The sequence below is a fragment of the Macaca nemestrina genome, chromosome 12 (assembly GCF_043159975.1).
Source record: "Macaca nemestrina isolate mMacNem1 chromosome 12, mMacNem.hap1, whole genome shotgun sequence".
Classification (NCBI taxonomy): Eukaryota; Metazoa; Chordata; class Mammalia; order Primates; family Cercopithecidae; genus Macaca; species Macaca nemestrina.
Window position 1 is genome coordinate 46472725 of NC_092136.1, and position 21224 is coordinate 46493948.

General features: G+C 43.9%; 1 protein-coding gene across 1 annotated transcript; it reads left to right on the top strand.

Annotated features, from left to right (window-relative positions):
* The first annotated feature begins 244 nt into the window (after positions 1-244).
* On the top strand, positions 245-20486 carry LOC105486998 (cysteine and glycine rich protein 3). The gene is made up of 6 exons (XM_011750236.3): positions 245-351; positions 10160-10299; positions 14255-14423; positions 16510-16642; positions 17814-17907; positions 20145-20486. Exons 2-6 carry the CDS (start codon positions 10188-10190, stop codon positions 20219-20221), a joined length of 585 nt encoding a protein of 194 aa, XP_011748538.1. The 5' UTR covers positions 245-351; positions 10160-10187; the 3' UTR covers positions 20222-20486.
* The last annotated feature ends 738 nt before the right edge of the window (positions 20487-21224 follow it).

A 21224-nucleotide genomic window follows, 5' to 3' on the forward strand; every position in this document is an offset into this window, starting at 1 on the left:
AACCCCTAGCTCTTGTTCCTGTTCCAACCACTTGATCAGAAATGACACACTTCATAAATTGATCCCTTGGTGCCATAAGCAATTGGCAGTGAAAATAGAACCCAAGTGATATGGTTCTCCAAGAGGCTCACAGCTGGCTGGGGGGTTGGGGGAGACAAAACTCAGGGCTTTGGTCACAGGCTATTTTCAGCCTCTGATAGCAGTTGTGTTACTCACGTCTCATTCACCCTCTCCCTCGGCCTCCCTCCTGCCCTTCCCCCAGCAGGCCAAGGCTGGTGACAGCCTTCATATATTTAAAGAGGACAAGAGCCCCTCAGACTCAGTTGAGCTGAACGGAAACTACACAGGCAGGTGAGTGGAGCGAGATAGACATTCGGGCTGGAGGTGGGTTGGTTCTGTGGCTGGTTTGGACTGCAAAGGGTCCTATAGAGTAAGGGCACATCTCACACCTCAAGCGCCAGCACCCTGTCTGGTTCTGTGCAAGGAGATTCAAGTTGTGCTTGACTCTGGTGTGGACCTAGCAGGTAGTAAAAAATTCCTGCAAGGATGGTTAATATTTGGGGGGCTTAAGGGACCTCACAGGCAGATAAATGAGTAACGGGTTATTCTCATTATAAAATTACTTATGTGGTGGAATTACGTTTCCTGTCGTCGTCGTTGAAACAACTGGAAAGCGGGAGGAAATAATGCAAAGTCTGCTGACCTTCTAGTCCTACAACCACCACATAATTCGTGGATGACAGATTTTGAGAAGGTTCCTGCCCTCCGGGACTTGGTCTCCCCTTCTGCAAGGATCAATATAAATTGGCGACATTTTTCCTAACTGTAAAGTACTGCACAGATACAAAGCGATAAGCGATTGTACTAGATGCAATATATCAGACAGCTTTCCCATGCTCAAATTAGCTGGAATTGTGTTATTCAAAAGGTCATGGTGAATGACTGAGATTTTGGGCTTGTTGATTTTAAATCGATTTTTGTATCCCAAAGATGTTCAGCAACAAATTTGCTTTTAATCATTTGAAATTAATCAAAACTGGACCCCAAAAAGACATTGCTATGTTGAAATATATTAAAAGCTCTATTAAATGGGAGGGATAGTTCAGCCAGTGGTCGGGATTCCCATTGTTTCCTCTAGGTTTTAGTCAAGGACTTTTTAAAATATCCCAGTGAATGACAGACATAGGTGTGACTGAGAATAAGAAGTGGTATTAAGCAATGGTCTGAGTGGAAATGCTGCTGAAAGATCCAAGCTGCTGCCTCTAACTTCTGCCCTGTTCCTTAACCAAGGTGCTGACTCCTCCAAGAAGGAGGACTTGAGTTACTGGTCTGAGGAACCTTGTCTCTGCTATACAATTCAATGTAATTTAATAAGCATGTATGGATCATCTCCTATGTCAGGGCTGGAGGGAGGTAGAGGCAGCTCTATGCAGGGAAGGGTGAACATAAACAGCAAGAAGAGTGGGGAATTGGGGATGGCCTGTGTCCTCAGTTTATATCTGGGATTGAATCTCAATGCTGGGTACATCCAATTCATCACAATGCATGTAGAACTGCTTTACAACCCAGAAAATGTGAGGGCGTCTTCTAACTTGGCTTTGGTCCCTTTCTGAACAACTTGGTCATTTGTGGTCGGTGGCAATGAGCCCAGGCTATTGGGCAGGAGGTAGCTGAGTCCCTGGGGTTCAGGCAGACAGGTGCTCTGCAGCCCAGACACATATGTCATCCATCAGACAGAAGAGACACAGGGCAGGGGGCAAGGAAGAGAGGGAGGGAAGGAGAGAAGGAGGGAAGGAAAGAGAGAAGGAGGGAGGGCGGAAGGGAGAAAGAGAGGAGGGAAGGAAGAGGGAGCCGCAGCAGCATTCAGCCGTCAAATAGCCAAAATCCCCTTGGAGGAAGTGGAGACAGAATCTTGATAGAATACAAACTCAGAAATCCTGGGAACTTCAAGAAGAAAATAAAGATAATTGGTTATAGAGCCAGTTCAAATTATAGCTCTGAATATCACTTAACTTCTCTGAGTTTCCATTTTCTGAACAATAAAATTAAGGATAGGCTATCTCTATCAAAGGAATGTGTAAGAATTGAATGAGATAAAGTACAGGAGAGTACTTTTGTGAAGTTTAATATAACCGTACAATTATGTGAGGCCGTTGAGAAAAGGCATACAGCCAAACCCAATGGGTTTTGGGAGAGTTTCCTGCTAAGTACAAGCGTGCTGATAAAAGTCCAGAGGTCAGAGTGGGTAAGAAGCTGACCAGGAGTTAGAAGATAATTAATTTGTTTTACAAGAGGAAAGACCCAGAGCTAGGAATATAATACACAGCAAATATAAGTCCCGAGGCAGGCAGATTTCCAGTTACAAGTGTGCTGTTCAGATATCTGTGAATAAATACTGTACAGAGGGCTGGGCTTCATAGTCAAAGAGAAATGTGATGCCTGCAAATGTGAAAAACTGCAGTTATTCATCCCAGTGAAGAATGGCAGGAAGGGAGACAGTAATGATCTTGAAGGGCATGGAGGATGGAGCCTTTTCTGAGCTTTACGGTGGGAAAGGGTTGATCATGAGCTGATGGTTGTTTCTGGTCCTGGGCAGGTGTGGAACAAGTACTGCCTTACTTAGGGGTCACAAAAAGTTCTGCAAAACTCATTTTTCAGAGGAAGAAACTAAAGTTCAAGAAAGCGTAGGAATTGCCCAGCATCACATGGCCGAGAAAGCGGCAGAGCCAGGAGGTAAACTGGGATATGATGTGATCTTTAAAAATAAATTGTGGAGGTCAAAATAGGACAAAGAGTGAGTTTTGGGGAGTAAAAGTTGGCCACACTTCAGATGTAATTTCAGAAAAGGTGTAAGATGCCCATGTTCTACAGCCTTCATTTAATGTGTGTCTACCATGTCTGAGTTTAAAAGGGGGTGAGAGCCAACAGTCGGATTTATTTCCATGCTGGCAATGAGCAACCTGTGCTTCCTGGGCTCTGTAAAAGGGCCTCTGGCTGGAGGACGTCATATATCTGGGTTCAGAAGCTCAGGAGGAAGCAGCCACTGACCTTGAATGTCCTACACCGAGAACTGAAGGGCATGAGCTTCCCTGGGCCACAGGGCTCCTGGCTGGGCATGCTGCCTCCAACCCAATCCAACAATGCAAGGGGGCCGGCCGACTCTCACCCTGAACTGGGCACACCTGTCCCGGGTCATGGCACACTCCGAAGGCTGAAAAACAAACCTGATTCACAGTCTGAACCAGAAGAGCCATGGAGAACAAGCAGGGAGTGAGTTGTTTATTCTAACAGAACGGACTTGAAAACTGGAGATAGAGTAATAACAACAATAACAGTCATGATGCAAGTAACTACAATTATTCAATTCCTGCTAGGTATTAAGTAATTCTATATAGTGTCTCAGCCATTATTATCTTCTTTAACCTGAAAACAACCTTCCCAGACAAGCTTTCTCATATTGTCTTTACATGAGGACATGCGTTGAGGACACTGGGTCAGAGAATTTGACCAACTTGCCCAACGTTCAACAGTTAGTGTTTCTGAATTTAAGCTTGGTTCTTCCAAGGCCCATGCTATTTCACTATGGCTATGTCATCTTTCTTACCCAAATTAAGAGTGAATAAAAGAGAGGGTTTGAGAGGGTACCCCATTGGGCAGCTTTTCTGCAAGGTGAGGTTTCAGTCACTTTTCAGATCCTTAAATCTGTCTCAGGGCTTGAAGGACCCTTGAAGGGGCTTTACTGTATAGCAGCCACTTGAATGTCCGTCCCCACCTGCGCTGAAAATCGATAGCATGGGAGAACTCTCCAGTTCCAAGGAAGCCCTTTCCATGTTGAACAGCCGTAACTCAGAAAGTCATTGATTCCAGTGAATGAATTCAGTTTCCCTGTTAGTCCCACCCTTGAGTATCTTCCGTGTCCCATGGAGAGACAATGGATCCATCACATCTCAATTCCCATCAGCTGGGAAGTCTGGGTAGTGGAGTGCTGACCCTTGTCCTCTCTCCAGTGTTATAAACAGGAGCATGAGATACAGAACCAGCTTAACTGGGAGTTGAATGGCAGCTCTTCTAGTTACTAGCTGTGTGATCTTAGAAAAGCTACTTAAGCTCTCTGTTCAGTTCTCTTATCCACAAAAATGGAAATAAAATTTGCTCTGGGCAGCTGTTGTAAGTATTAAAATATAATATATGTAAAGCAACTGACAAATAGTAAATGATAAATGGTAACTAATATTAATGTAAGAACACGGTTTTGGAGTCAGAGAAACGTAAGTTCCAATCTACTCATGTGACACATATCAGTCCCAAGAACTTGAACTAATGTAATTTCCCAAAGCCTCCATTTCCTCATCTGTAAAGTAAATGTTATAATAGTACCTACCTTGAAGGTTGTTGTGAAGATTAAACGATACCCAAGGGCAGTGCTCCAGGCATGTTAGATTCAATAACACAGTTAGAAATGACTATTAATATTACTTAGATTCCATATATGTGTTCCTATGATCCAAAATCTTTGCTTCAGCAAGTGTAGACAATTTAACTCACTGCATGAAATCAAGCATCTAGTAGGATGACCAACTGAGCCAGCACTGAGCTGAAAATGGTGGCATTGTGGCACTGTGGCTTGAGGTCTCTGCCCAAAGTCATGGCCTAAAGTTCCCTCCTGGGTGCTCATTTTATGTACCCACCACTTTTGCCCTAACTCATCATTGTTCAGTTTTGCAATTGGTAGTGAAAGAAGAAAGAGAGAGAGAGAGAGAGAGAGAGAGAGAGAAAGGAAGAAAGGAAGGAAGGAAGGAAGGAAGGAAGGAAGGAAGGAAGGAAGGAAGGAAGGAAGGAAGGGAGAAAGAAAGAGGAAAAGAGGGAGAGAAAGAGAGGGAGAGAGGAAGGGAGGGAGGGAAGGGAAAAAGGAAGGAAGGAAGGAATGAAGGAAGGAAGGAAGAAAAGAAGAGAGGGGGGGACGGAGGGAGGGAAGAAGGTGGGGAGGAAGGGAGAAATAGTTGGATTAGGAATAATGTGCCCAAGATACACAGCTCAGTTATTCTTTTGAAATTTCAGATTGATGAATGACAACTTAAGGTTGTGGCAGAACCTAATTGACTCTTACATTTTATATTACTCTACAATTTACAGAATGATTTGACAGTACTTGAACTAATACGGTCCTCCCAGCAATAGTGAAATAAAAAGGACTATTGTCCCCATTCTAGTGAGGACACTGAAGTTCAGAGAGATTGAATGGTTTTTCCCAGATCACACAGCTTCGAAGAGGCAAAATGGAACTAGAACTCCAGCCTCTGGCACCTGATCCAGTGCTTCTCCCACTGCCCCACTGAAGCATATTCCTAGTAAAATCTCTCGTATGGTATTGGTTAAACCTTAGTTTAAAAGTGGGCACAAGGTAATATCTCACTGGGATCTGAGTATCCAAATCTGGAGTCCAGCCTCTTCCAAGTTGATGTCACAGGGCTGTCCATTCTCTCTCATCCTTGCAAATTCCAGACTGTCCCCCATTTCAATCTTGACCCACAATTTGTCAGTGACAACATAGTCATCTCAGGGACTGGCCCGGAGAGTCGTGCCAGGTGGCGTGATGGAGATTGTGACCCAGGTGACAAACAGGGCTGAGTGACGGGCAAGCCTATAATTGGTATCCCACCTTCAATGACCCTTGCCAGTACCAGGCAACGCTGGTAAACAAATGGCCCATCCCTTGGTACCTGGCCAGGGTAAACTCACATTCTGGGACTGTCTAGGGCAGTGTTGGGACACAAGAATTCCAAAGCAATGTGGGAAGCTGAAAAGGTTATGTTCATAAGCCAGGACCTAACTGGGATTTCAGATCGCAGCGCCTTAATTAGCACATCGGTGCCATTTGAGTAACCTAAAGCGAAGTGGGCAAAAATAACTTCTCAATACTGCTTTAAATTCCATCATATGCCCATGACCTTCACAATGGTCCTGTCCAGGAGATACTATTATCAACATTTTTTACCTGAGTTCAAGGTCGAGATTAGAATCCATGTCTCTGGAATGCTTTTTTTTTTTTTTTTTTTTTTTTAGACGGAGTCTCACTCTGTCACCAGGCTGGAGTGCAGTGGCACAATCTCAGCTCACTGCAACTTCCACCTCCCGGGTTCAAGTGATTCTCCTGCCTCAGCCTCCTGAGTAGCTGGGACTACAGGTGCGTGCCCCCACGCCCAGCTGATTTTTGTATTTTTAGTAGAGATGGGGTTTCACCATGTTGGCCAGGATGTTCTAGATCTCTTGACCTTGTGATCCACCTGCTTCAGCCTCCCAAAGTCCTGGGATTACAGACGCGAGCCACCGCGCCTGGCCTGGATTCAGGATGCTTTAAAATATCCTCTGCTTTTTGACCTGTGAGACATCTTCTGTTTAGCCTCCATGGTTACATTCCCGTCTTCAGAAATGGAACTGAGCATCATTAATAGAATACTTACAGATTTCTATTTTAAATTTCAAGTCCTGATGATACATGTATGTGAGATATTTATGATCACTTAAACACAACCAGTGCTAGGATACATTAGTTTGTGAAGGAGGTATTATCTGTAATCTTATTCTCATTTTGAAAAGTATGCCAAGGCAATGAATACACACACACCCACGCGTGCACGCCCAGATATATATGTATTTTTATCCCCCAAGAGGTATCTCTGTCTCCTATTAACTTGCAAGACATGCCAATGAAATCTCCACTGCAAATCTGAAATGAGAAATTTGACCTCAGGTTGTTTTCATTGAAAATTTCTATATCATTAATTTTACAAGTGTCACTGCCATATTCCTGGAGGAAATTTATTACATTTCTCCTCTATTTTATATCATGCTGAAACTCAGGATCAAAATGAACATGAGCAAAATTATGTGAGTCTATTCTTTTCTAGAAAATGTATCACCTTTAATTAGAGAAGAATGGATTGTATAAAAAGAAGTTGGCTAAGAAAAATATCCCTAAATGCTTACTTTTGAAATACACTTTGGTTATAAATGAGAGGGTCTGGCAATCTTAAAAATCTATTCCAGCCCTGAAAGTCTATAGTTTAAATGGAGTCCGAAATAAACAAATCTGGGCTCTTTTAGAGGCTATTTAGACCTCTATGCTTTTCTGCTTGCTCTTTTTTCTGCATGATTTCATTAGCATTATTCCTTCCCACTTTTCTGTATCTGGTGAACTCCTATTCACCCTTCAAAACCCCATTTGAATGTGATCTCTTCTGTGACCCTCCAACAGTTCACTGCCTTCATCCCCAGTCTAAATGTGGGGAGCCACTCCGTCATTTGAGTTTCTGTAGCATGTCTCACAAGACTCTTCTCTGGTACACAGCATTCTGAATCTTGTCTATTTTTCACACACAACATGGGCTTCTCAATGCCAGGGGTCACAAACTACTCATTTTTATAAGTTTTCCCCCTTTTGTCACTGAGTACCTAGTGCAGTGCTTGACACATGATAGGCAGGTAGTAAATGCAGGGTGAATGAATGAATGAATGAACGAATGAACGTGAGTTTTAATTCTAAACCTTTCAACTCAAAATCCATTACTCTTTCTAGTTTCCTAAACAACCTGAACTATAGAAACAGAAAAACTACATGCTTCCATTTTTAAAGAAATTCTTATTTATTTATTTTAGAGGCAGGGCCTCACTCTGTCACTTAGGCTGAAGTAGAGTGGTGTGATCATAGCTCGCTGAAGGCTGGAACTCCTGCGCTCAAGCAATTCTCCTGCCTCAACCTCCTGAGTAGCTAGGATTGATTATAGGACCATGCCACCACACCAGGGTAAATTTTTTGGGGAGTAGAGACAGGGGCCTCACTATGTTGCTCAGGCTGGTCTCAAACTCCTGGGCTAGTGATCCTCCTGCCTTGGCCTCCCAAAGTCCTGGGATTATAAGCATGAGCCACCATACCCAGCACAATGTTTCCTTTTTTAAAGTTCTTTTCTAAAATTTTACTGAATTAGCAGAAGATCCTACTTCTGTGAGAGGAAGGATAGGATGTTCCTGGCTAACCTCACAGTTTTTCTAAGCAGGAAAAGCTCTTTGGGGGAATATTTAGACAGAAGCATTCCTTCTAGACCTAGTATCAGGTTCAGCGGTCTGTTTGCTATTTACTTTCTGTTTCTTAGCAAAAAACTGCCTTTGTTATGAGACTGTGAGATACAATCCGGACCAGTTGACCCAGGAGGGCTTAGTGTTAATCGCCAACTATTATAAGAAGGTGACTGGCTTCCCAGAAGGGAAAGTGAAGGTCAGAAGTAGCCACTCAGAATAGCTGGATAGTGCTCCGTGACTTGACACACCAGGCTTCTTAGAAACAAGAGGATTCCAGTGAAAATTCAGCTCCCCTGGGCAGCTGAATTTCAGAAATTTCATTTAACATCAATGACTTATTTTAGTTCTGCTTTGAGGAAACTGAAAACTTGGATTCATACTAATAACATATGCAGATGAGGACAATTATTATTACTATTTTATTTATTTATTTTTTGAGATGGAGTCTCGCTCTGTTGCCCAGGCTGGAGTGCAGTGGCACAATCTCGGCTCCCTGCAACCTCCACCTCCTGGGTTCAAGCGATTCTCTTGCCTCAGCCTCTCGAGCAGCTGGGATTACAGGTGCACACCAGCACACCTGGCTAAAAATTTTTGTTTAGGCTGGGCATGGTGGCTCACGCCTATAATTCCAGCCCTTTGGAAGGCCGAGGTGGGTGGATTACTTGAGGTCATGAGTTTGAGACCAGCCTGGCCAACATGGCGAAACCTCATCTCTACTAAAAATACAGAGGACAATTATTTTTTTAAATAGTTTTCTTTGGTTAATATCTCTTCAATGTAATTCTGCGGTGAGGAGACAATGACAGTCCTGCGGCTGTGGCTATCAGCAGCTCCTTATAGCTGAATGTCTCCAAGAATGCAAGAGGACAGGTCAGCACCATGGTCTTGCTCCTGTTGAGCACTGTGAACTCTGTGGGACCTTCCTGCACATCATGTCATTTGATTTTCTAAAGGACACTGAAGCAGCAAGGAAAGGAATAACTGTATAGGTGAGAAAACAGGTATAAAGTTAAGCTATATAGTTCATCCTGATATGCTCAGCAGGTGGAGGGTACCCCTGAAAGCAGAAAGCAGGTTTCCAACTACTGACCTAGTGTAGTGCCAATATATCTTATACCCTGGGCAATTATATTCTTTTTTTTTTTTTTTTGAGACAGAGTTTCACTCTTGTTGCCCAGGCTGGAGTGCAATGCGCCATCTTGGCTGACTGCAACCTCTGCCTCCCAGGTTCAAGCAATTCTCCTGCCTCAGCCTCTGAGTAGCTGGGATTACAGGCATGTACCACCACGCCTGGCTAATTTTGTATTTTTAGTAGAGACGGGGTTTCTCCATGTTGAGGCTGGTCTCGAACGCCTGACCTTACGTGATCCGCCTGCCTTGGTCTCCCAAAGTGCTGGGATTATAGGCGTGAGGAACTGCGAGCCTAGGCGATTATATTCTTTAAAAGGAATGTATGGATATGAGGAATAACTCTGAATAGGAGGTTTTATATATTATTAATATACTTTTCTCTCAGCAAGATAAGCTAAGAATTTGACACCCAAAATGTAGTCCACTGCCAGCAGCATGAATATGGCCTGGAGTCTGTTAGAAATGCAGAATTTCCTGCCTCTCCCCAGATCTACCAAACCAGAATCTGTATTTAGCAAGGTCTAAGGTGATTTGAAAAGCTCTTAGCTAGACAAGAAAATACCATCTTCATAGATGATTCCCAGTTCTGATGGGATAATTTTTTAAACTTGAGATGAAAAAAAAACCAGTATTTGTACATACTTTTATGTGCATGAAATCAGCCTATTCATTCCTTCCAAGAGCCCTGTGAAATACATAGGAATAGATGTTATTGAAATTTAACAGGAGAAGAAACTGAGTTCCCAAGTAGTAAAGTGATTACCCAAAGCCATTTAAGTGTCTGAGCTTATTGAATGACTAGTACACAGTAGCTGTTTGCTAAATGAATGAATAAATGAAACACTAAAAAAAAAATTGGGCTGGATCCTGGTCTTCAGACCACTGCACTATTAGAGATTGGTTCACTCCTGGGACCACTTCAATGTAGGGTATTTGCTTTATGTCCCCTTAGACTTGACCTTGACCAGATAGTCTTCAAGATGCCAAACTGGGGCGGAGGCGCAAAATGTGGAGCCTGTGAAAAGACTGTCTACCATGCAGAAGAAATCCAGTGCAATGGAAGGAGTTTCCACAAGACGTGTTTCCACTGCAGTGAGTTGGGTGGACACCCTGGGGGCCCCTCAGCATCCGGACAGCATCACAAAGTTCACACTGAATCACAAACACTGTATGTCTGTAGTTCTCACAGTGTGGTCCCGGGACCAGCAGCATCATCATCACCTTGGAACTGGTTAGAAATTTAACTCTTGGGCCCCACCAAGAAAAGATGGTGCTCTCCTGAACACCCTTGCTTCGACTACTTGCCCAGCTCAGAGGCCATTCATTTTCCCGTAGCCCAAAGTCAGAACAAACTAGCCTGTCACTGCTCTCTGTAGGGAAAACTTTGACCCCATGGCGACATTGACAACATGTGACTTGGCAGAGAAAGGAAATCAGCACTTATCTAGAGCCAGGATGGATTTGGCTGTCTATGTTGCCCCTTCTGGTCAGCTGTGACTGAAGCCGGCTGTGACTGGTCTTGCCTGAGAGAGAACCTATGTCAGGCAGGGGGGCAACACATGCCAACTCTGTATGTAAGAGTCAGAGAGGGAAGCATTTCAGGGCCTGGGCACCAGTAACTACATGAAAAGAATCCTGACCATTACCCGCTAGACAACTGACTCACAAATGTCAAAAATGGGGAGAACCTTGAGACCTTGTGGACTTCTGGGAGTCTGGCCTGACTCATGTGACTTTGCACAAGTCATTTCTCACATCTAAGCCCAGGTCATATGCATCTGCGGTAGAGCCTTATACATGCACCTCTGCCTTTAGACTCCACGTCCAGTGCTCTTTGACGTGACTGCATTCTACACTGTTTCCTGGCACCTAGTCCTGTTTGGGACAAAATTGGCCTTGGTTTTGAAATGGCCACTTACCTTCTCTGCTTCCCTCCAGGAGGTCTGGCTTAAGGGCTAGCTCTGCTGGATATTTGCCAAGCCCCCTCCCCAAATAGTCCCCACTGCCACACCAGCACCCCCAAGCTTCAGCCCGGTAGCTGCAAGGCATCCATGCAATTGAAAAGAACTCCAAGGGCTGGACTCCATCTGTTGGAGCTTTTGTCCGAAGAGAGCTAGCATTCTTTAAAAAATAGGATTCGGAATATTAGAAAGAATTCTAGAATTAGAGTAAAAGGGACTCAGGTTTGAGTCTGGGCTCTGCCACGTACTCACTGAGATTTTGGGCAGGTCATTTCACCATGGTGAGCCTCAATTTCTCCATTTGTAAAGCAAAGATGATTAGACCTACTGCACAGGTTGTTACAAGGAGAAAACTGGGGGGTCTTGATCTGGAAATCCAGCCTTCTAGGCCTGTATTCTCCTTTGATCAACTTTGGTAACTGAGTGGGAACAGGAAATGGTAGGGAAGCTTTCCATAGCAGGGGGTGTCTTGTCTTTCCCAGGTAGCAGGAAGATGCTTTATTCAAAGGAGTCATAGTAGAAGAGATTTGAGCATTGTTTTGGTACATCCCTTTTAACCCTTTCATATTTCCTGAGAGCTCGTTGATGAGATGAGGATTGGAGCAGCATACAGTTCAGGAATGATGGATAGAAGAGCCCCAGAGAGGAGCACACTTTTCTATTTTATTACCACAAGATAATCGCCTGTCTGCAGGCAACTCTGCAGCTGCTGGAAATGGTGTTCAGAGACTCAGGGTCTACCTTAGATTGTGCCCAGGCCAGTGTTCCCCTGACTTCTAGATAAATGTTCACAATTAAATCTCTAGACTAATTATGAAATCTAGAAAGTGAGTTTGCTGTCCAAAAGAAATAAATATAGTGCAAGCAACATATGTAAATTTCAATGTTCTAGTAACCATAGTTTAAAAATAGTACAAATAAACAGACGAAATTAAGCTTAAAACATTTTATTTAACTCAATATATCCAAAACATTGCACTTTCAATGTATACTTCAATACACAAATGATCAGTGGGATATTTTACATGATTTTTGCATTTGTACTAAGTGTTCGAAATCTGATGTGCATTTTGTGCTTATAGCACAGCATGTGGCTGTGGCCACAGCATTGGACAGCACGGTTCTCCTTTGTCTGTTCACAAAAGCTCATCAGAAGCCAGGGAGTGGCTACAGAATTGGCCAGGGCACGGTAGGGTATAGGCAGTCTTGGAGTGATGGGAATGAGCACTGGACTAGGAGTCAAAAGAGCTGAGGTAAGCTGTGGCTCTGTAACTTACTACTGTATAATTGTGAACAACTCACTGATTTACACTGACACATGCATTCATTTATTCATTCATTCATGTACTCAATAAATGTTTACAGAGGACTAACTCTGGCCCAGACCTTGTGCTAAATTCTGGGAATATTAAGACAAAACAGGCTTGCCCTCAAGGAACTCAGAGTCTAGACCATCAGCAAATATGTAAGCAGTTATCGTGGAGGATGGTAACTGACAGTAACAAGAAGGGTAGAGACAAGTATATGCCTTCTATGTCTCAATATAAGACATTCTCCCCCAAATTCATCTTCATAAAAAAGATATGCCTTGTGTTTAAAGCCTTATAAAGTCTCTCCTGCTGTAAGACATTCTTCGAATTATTTTATTTGCTGATTTAAACTTTTTTTGGTACAGATTTTTTTAACACTTACAATGTTGACAGAATAGTCTAATAAAGTACCAGAATAAACTCCCTTGCCCCACACTCATCAGCCCCTGGCTAATCCTACCTCATCTACAACCTTATCTTCTTCCTCCACTCCCATATTCAATTACTTTATTTTTTTTAAAAGAAAATATCATTTGAAGAAGGGATATTAGCCTGAAATAACCTCATTCAATGCTGGATTGCTTATAGGGATCATTTGATGGAACTGGTTTTTTTTTTTAAAGGCAAATACATTTAATGCTGCATATTATTATTCCTGGGATATTATCTCACTATTATAAGCACTGAGCATCACTATAAACAACCTTTAAGAATCATTGTTGCAAAGCAATACAGCAAGTCATTACATGGTGGAAATCCTATATCTCTTTAAAAATCTGCCCTAATGCTATGCTAATAGGTCCTTCTTGTTGAGATGCAATTTCTAGGTGACAACCTCCTACTCAGGTATAAAACAGGGCTGCCTCTTAAAATGTACGGACAGAAGTGAAGGTGAGCTGCTTAGAAAAGCTGGGCCAGCTGCCCCCAGAAATGATTCTGGTGGTGAGGGAGATGCTGATGTTGAAAATGCAAAGACAGAACTGAAGACAATTATTCCCCAAATTTATGTGAGATTAGAAAAAAGTAACCTTTCCAAATCAATATATTGTTGATTTATATTACTAAATTAAAATTATAAGTAGATATTTGACATTTTTATTTATATTTTTAAAAGTTTCTTTTTAAATTTGCAAAATAAATCTTTCTATAAATCCTCTCTTTGGAAAAATGAGGGCGTGACTGCCTTATATTTGAGGATACTTTACATTAGGTAACATACAGTAACCAGGAGCTTGAGCCAATAGAAGCCTAAGGAGTTAACAAGGCAAGTCTATCCCCTTCCCCACCTCCTCTGCTTCCAGAATTTGACCAAAATTAGCCTCAATGGCAATTGTCTGCTTGAATATCACAGTGTCCTTCAAAGGCCATGGTAAGTATAGAAAATGCTCAATCCCGACTCTTTTATGATTAAGAAAAAAATAAGTTTCTCTCCTACCTTAACCCACCCACTGCCAACACACACACACACTTCCCTGATGTCATTTAGGAAGGTTCAGGGATGCAGTCCTTAGCAGGTCTGAGACTATATATCTCGTTCTAATGCTAGCTTCCACCCTTTTCCAGCTGGGAACCATTGAACCCAATTTCGTCATCTGTGAGATTGGGACTGTCTTGGAGTGTACAACTCAGGACAGATGCTCCAGTCGGAATCAACATTGTATTCTTGGCTCAGGGGCCCCTCGTGCTGGGTCTGAGGCCCCGAGCATGGCATTGGGAGTGCAAGGAAGGGGAGAAGGATTTCAACTCCAATCCCATGACCCTTCCTTTTCCTGGCAGTGGCCTGCAGGAAGGCTCTTGACAGCACGACAGTCGCGGCTCATGAGTCGGAGATCTACTGTAAAGTGTGCTATGGGCGCAGATATGGTCCCAAAGGGATCGGGTATGGACAAGGCGCTGGCTGTCTCAGCACGGACACGGGCGAGCATCTCGGCCTGCAGTTCCAACAGTGAGTTACTGCCCTGCTCCCCCTTGCCTGTTAAAGTCTCCAATTATCAGGACAGTTCATTTCGTTCCCATAGCAACGTTTTCTGGAAGTGGGAGAATGGACTCTATTGTTGACTTGCCAACAATAGGAATACTCAGTCTGACCAAATTCGAACAATGTGTCATCTCTCCAAAGATTCTCTTTAAATTATCTGCCTTTCTAAAGGGCAATTACTTTTACACCATGGCTCTTGGTTTGCATGTCAAGAGAAAACCCAGGATGTACAGATGTTCCATTGTTTGACCTTTGCAAAACTGCATGGAGTCTCCTTTCTTCCCCTTTGAGAGTTTCTGTGTAAATCACATAAATATGGCAGGGAAGCAATGGCCATTCTTTGTGTGCCTGTCACGAAAAGATTTCTTCTCTTGGATTGTAAGATGACAAATGCCCACATGGCAGGAGGAGTGTGTCTGCAGGGATGGGCTGTGCCTCAGAGTAAACAATCAATCATGATTGGTTCCCTGGCTGCCTGTTGCCAGTACAGTGCTAGAGTTCCCACCACATTATCCTAGGGAAGCTGGGGCATCACTCTGGTCACCTCCATCCACCAGTCTGGTCCCCTGGGTCCACTTTCTTGATAATCACACTGACCTCCAGCCCAGAATTGAGGAAATTTTGATGGCCACTGGGCTGACAATACCGTCTGGCCAGCTGACCTCCAGGCTCTGCTCTGCACTGGGATTGACCAGAAAGGCCCAGCCCAACCAAGGAAGTGTCCCATGGAGGGCCTCCCCCAGAGAGCACTTAGGCCATCTGAGGAATCAGCTGATCCCTTCAAAAGACAGGAAGCCACAGGAGGGCCTGGAAAAGTGGAGAGATGTGTGATTAGTCATCTTAGAGAGAAGGCTTCTTTTGTTAATTTTTCTTATTACTCAATCTCAAATGGAGACTCTTGTTAAGGAAGAAAATATGATACCAACTGCATTCTCTGCCTCGCCTTAACTGAAGTTCACTTTTCAATATTAGGGCTTCCTAGTGATGCTGCGCAAAGAGTAACAAGGTCTGAAGACCTAGGATTTCCTGCTAGTTCCATTAGTCATGAGCTGCCTGGCCTTGGGCAGTCACCCTCTGATCCTCACTCTCCTCCAACCAACCCTGCCTACTTTATAGGGTTGTGGTACAGCTCAATTGATATAATATACAAGCAAACACCAAAAGATACGAACACATGAGAGGCTATTATTAGGCCTCTATTTTGGACATTGTTCTCCTGGGACAGGTGACCCTTGGAGGCAGGACGACAGCCTCGCTTATGTTAAGGAGTGCATCAGCTCATGGACTGTGGTTCATCAGGAACTGATTAGCACCCACTGTCAAGATCCTGTCTTGCTCTGTAACTTTCACAACTCTCTTTAGAAAGGAAGCAAGTGGCCTTGCAAATGGTCCAGAAAAACATAAGCATAGTAGTAATAACAACACAACAACAACAATAACACAAGCTAACATAACTAGGACATTTGCCAAGTGCTTTACAACAAAAAGGAAAGCTCTAAGCTCTAAACCCATTTTAGCTAACTTTTTTTTTTTTTTTGAGACGGAGTCTCGCTCTGTCACCGAGGCTGCAGTGCAGTGGCGTGATCTTGGCTCACTGCAAGCTCCACCTCCCGGGTTCACGCCATTCTCCTGCCCCAGCCTCCTGAGTAGCTGGGACTACAGGTGCCCACCACCACGCCCGGCTAACTTTTCGTGTTTTTAGTAGAGATGGGGTTTCAACATGTTAGCCAGGATGGTCTCAATCTCCTGACCTCGTGATCTGTCCCCCTCGGCCTCCCAAAGTGCTGGGATTACAGGTGTGAGCCACCGTGCCCGGCCTTAGCTAACATTTATTAGCCCTTACTGCATGCCAGGCCAGCACTGTTCAAAGTGCTTTACGCATGTCACCTCATTTAACCGTCTCAACAACGCTGTGAGGAAGACACCACAATTATCCCCATTTTCCAGATGAGGAGTCCAAGGCACAGAGAAGTGAGGTCACTTACTCCAGGCCACACAGCTCTTGTACTGTTTGCCAAGGGAAATCTACATTACACTTGTCTATTTCCAACAGGTCCCCAAAGCCGGCACGCTCAGCTACCACCAGCAACCCTTCCAAGTTCACTGCGAAGTTTGGAGAATCCGAGAAGTGCCCTCGATGTGGCAAGTCAGTCTATGCTGCTGAGAAGGTTATGGGAGGTGGCAAGGTAAGAGCTTCTGTACGAGCCAGACAGAATTTGCTTATCTCCACCAGGCCATTCAGGAGGAATGAGAGAAAACTTGGGAACTGCAAGCAGCTGTCATTCTCTCTAGCTCCCATAACCACTTTACAAACCACTCATCCTCAGCCACTTTCCCTGGCTGGGGCTGTCTGTCATCTAGCATTGCCCCTTGAAAGCTGGAACTGGTACAGTTTGATGTAGCAAGCATTATTCTACTAGATGGAAGGCACCCAACTGAAAGTTCTGGGATACAAAGCAAAAGCCCCCCTACCCTCCAGTGTCAATAATCCCCGCAAAAGATGTCATCCCCAGACCCACCCACCACTGCCTAACTCAACCTGTTGCTGCCATCACAACCAATGGATATAGCAGACACCTCACAGCAGTGAGAAGCATCCTCACTTACAAACCTCCTGGCTCTCAGGAAAGTCATCAGATGTCTGAGACACTCATGCATACGTGCTCTGCAAGTTCCAGTTTCAGGCCCAAAGCCTGGGTACTCACCAAAGGAGTCAGACCCAAGGAAAGAGAAAAATTCTGTTTATACCACATGGTGGGAGGAAGGGCCGTGGAGAGCATCTAACTTCAAACACAAGGGGAGGCTCCACCCTAAGACTGGCCATTTGAAGACATAGGAGAAGCCCTGGGCTGTACCTGGTAGACATGCAGATGTGCAGGAGGATGGAGATCTAGAACATCTAAATTATGCAACTCTGCCATCAGAATTACACAGAGGAATTAAACCAGAGGGTTAAAACAAGGTTGAATTCCCTGGACAATTGCCTGATTTATTTTTTTCCTTCTTTAACTTTATATCCAACATAAACATCACCGAGTGCCCCCGCCCAAGTCCTTCTCTGACCAGTTCCGTTCCTTGGATCTTTTTGGCCTGAGGAAGCCCTTTTCTGTTTAGTCTATTCTGAAGGAAAACATATGCAAATCACCATGACAAATCCATTTACAGGCTTCTGAGAAGTGCTGGCTAAGGCCACAGCATCTCATTTTCTCCAAACCCCTGGAGAAATTATGGGGGCCCATTAGGTAAGCAAATGGTTAAGATGTGTCACTCCTCTGGATGCTGCTAGTCAGGGACTTGAAATGGAAACAGAATGTGTTGCCTACCTCACTAAATATGCAACTTTTCTGTGCCCCTCAGCCTTGGCATAAGACCTGTTTCCGCTGTGCCATCTGTGGGAAGAGTCTGGAGTCCACAAATGTCACTGACAAAGATGGGGAACTTTATTGCAAAGGTGAGTGATTCTGGAGACTTTCTTGAAATATGTTTTCCCTAAAAGGGCCTTTGGGAGGGGAAATTATTTCACGCCTGGAGGTCTTCCTGTGTCTTTCAGAAGGTATGGCTGCTCAGCCTGGGCAGCGTTGGGTTCTCAGAATGGGGAGCAAAACCATCTAAGGGGAGGGAATCTCCCACCTGACCCAGCTCTGGTCCTCTCCATTGGAGAACCTGGCAGAGACCAGATGCTTTCAGACGCTCAGTGGTTGGCGAAGTTAGGCACCTGGGGGAGTGAGGAAGAGGAGGAAACAGTGCCCTGCTTCTGGTCTTGGAAGAGGCCTCAGGCCAGGACAACTAACACCACACCCCCTTCCAAAAATTGAAACACCATCTTTCTGTTCACCTGAGTGGCAGAGGGGGTGACTGAAGGAGGGTGAACTCAGTTTGGCCTCCCTGGAGTTTATCACGACATATCTATCTCCCTCCTGCCTAACCCCACTAACAGTTCTGTTGTTGATGTTGCACATTACTTAGTGATCATAGGGACAGATCTGGTTTTCCTCCTGGTCCTTGCGGCTCTGCCTCTCGCTGCCTCCATAATCTGTTGGTGTTGTGGAGAAACAGGAGAGGCTTAGCTCCTTCTTGATACTATCAAAGGAAGGGATGCACTAGGGCCAAGGCAAGGTGTCCTCCACCCCTGAGCCTAGGCCTATTCTGTTGCTCAGTGGAGTTTCATCACTTAATGATGGTGTCTCCAGAATCTCCAAAGGAGTATGTTGGAATGAAGTGAGAGGAGCAGTGGAAAGGGAGTTAAGAGGGAAGACTTTATAAGTCAAAACTGTAGATTGCTGTATTAGTCTGTTCTCATGCTGCTAATAAAGACATACTCAAGACTGGGCAATTTATAAAGAAAAAGAGGTTTAATGGACTCACAGTTCCACATGGCTGGGGAGGCCTCAAAATCATGGCAGAAGTCAAAGGAGGAGCAAAGTCACATCTTATACAGCGGCAGGCAAGAGAGTAAGTGCAGGAGAACTGCCCTTTATAAAAGCATCAGATCTCTTGAGACTTACTATCACAAGAACAACACGCCCCCATGATTCAATTATCTCCCACTGGGTCCCTCCCACAACATGTGGAGATTATGGGAGCTACAATTCAACATAAGATTTGGGTGGGGACACAGCCAAACCATATCAGCTGCCAAAGCTTTTCCTGTGATGACACAGGATGGGAACTAGCCCACTATCTGACAGATGGTTGCCGTCTCCTGGCAGTAGAAGACATAGGGGTCCTCAGCCTTCATTGCTCATAATACCCTAAAATATTGCTGAAGTCAGTAGTGAAATTAACATGTAAATGAATAATTGCATTTCAAAGTGAAAAAAAAAAAAAAGCTATAGTAGAGAAACATTCACAATGCAGTCACCTAAAAAGAGGAAAGGAACCAGCTTGGGGTAATGGAGAAAGCTTCTCACAAGACTTGCTTCCTCTTCCTCTGAGGCTTGATGGGTGAATGTGGGTTTCGGAGGGGGCATTCCAGGAAGAGGGATCATTGATTACAAAGACACTTAAGCTGGGACATCATGGTTCATTCAGGAACTGCAAGTGGTTCTGCGTGCCTGGAATGTAGGAAGGGAGGCAGAGGTGGGAGGCAACAGGGGACGAGGCTGGGCAGGCAATCCAGAGGTTGCTGACTCAAATGAGAAAATATCTGCAAACACATTTAGTAAAGTGGCAAGAAGTGTAAACAATTTTTAATAACAGATCTAAGATAAGTATTGTTCAATTTATTTTAAAAAGTTAACTCATGCATACATCTTTTTTTATTATTATTTTTATTTTTGAGACAGAGTCTTGCTCTGTCATCCAGGCTGGAGTGCAGTGGTGAGATCTTGGCTCACTGCAACTTCAGCCTCCCGGGCTCAAGCGATTCTCCTGCCTCAGCCTCCCCAGTAGCTGGGATCACAAGTACACGCCACCATGCCCAGCTAATTTTCTGTATTTTTAGTAGAGACAGGATTTCTGTATGTTGGTCAGGCTGGTCTCAAATTCCTGACCTCAGGTGATCTGCCTGCCTCGGCCTCCCAAAAAGCTGAGATTACAGGTGTGAGCCACCACGCCCAGCCAACTTATGCATAAATCTATCAAAAGGATGTCTCTAATACTTAGAGGACTGTGCCCAGACAGAAGACCCTGAAAAAAATGGCACTAACCAATGCATTGTCTCTCCCTTTATCCTCTTCTCATTCACAGTTTGCTATGCCAAAAATTTTGGCCCCACGGGTATTGGGTTTGGAGGCCTTACACACCAAGTGGAAAAGAAAGAATGAAGAGGTGCGACATTTCTCAGATTTTTTGCGAGCCTAAAACACTTGCCAAGTAATCCTGCACAGATGGATACCTTTCCCCAAATAGCCTCTCCTTGTACATTATTAGTTGTACATTATTTGTTTCTCCTCAGAAGTGATCATGGCCTTTACTGAATGTTAGAAGAGGACTTTGGAAGAAAATTATGTGAAGTTTAATCTATAACAAATGCTTTATTATTTATAATGCTTGGAATGGGAGAGGCAATAAATAAATGTTTTAGTGCTATCTTGTATGGCTCTGGATATTTTATTTGAGATAGAAGTTTTCAAAAAACATAAAGCTAGTTCAAAAAACGAGCTGCAGAGAATGTAATAAATTTGAATGTCAACTGAGAAAGGAGTGAGAAGGAAGAAACAATGGGCAAAGGAAAGCAGTCTTTCAGAATCTGTCAGCCAAGTGTCTTTCTAGTTACTGCTAATGGAGAAGAAAACAGGGGGTCTGGGAGAAAATAGAGAACATGATAGCAAAATCTAAAAGGAAAATCAAAACTAATAAAATTGCTGAAGAGTTGATCCTTTTGTCCTATCGTGGGCTTTGTAATGTTACACATCTTGTGAAAACTCTGAAATGACAACAAAGCATGGCATTTGCCTCTGTATTATAAATGACATGAGGATGATTTTCTTTTATTCTAGGACAATTCCCTGGGGTTTAGCAATTTTCTTAAGACTTCTACGTCAAATTGCCAGCCTCGCAAATGAAATGCAGCCAATTAGAAATGTCTTTCTCTGCCTCTTCAGCAAGTTTCAGCGGCTCAAGCACTTCTTGGGCTTCTGCTTTTAACAACCACAGCACTTCTCCCAGCACTGTGCAATTCAGAATTATTTGGAATACATGAAAGCAAGTGAAAATCTAGTGATAAGAACTATAAAATACTTGGCTAAACCGTGGGTTTTTCCACACTCCAAGTCCCCTGGGAAAGGCTTTCTTTGAAATGAGCATTTATTCAGTGCTGTTTATGTA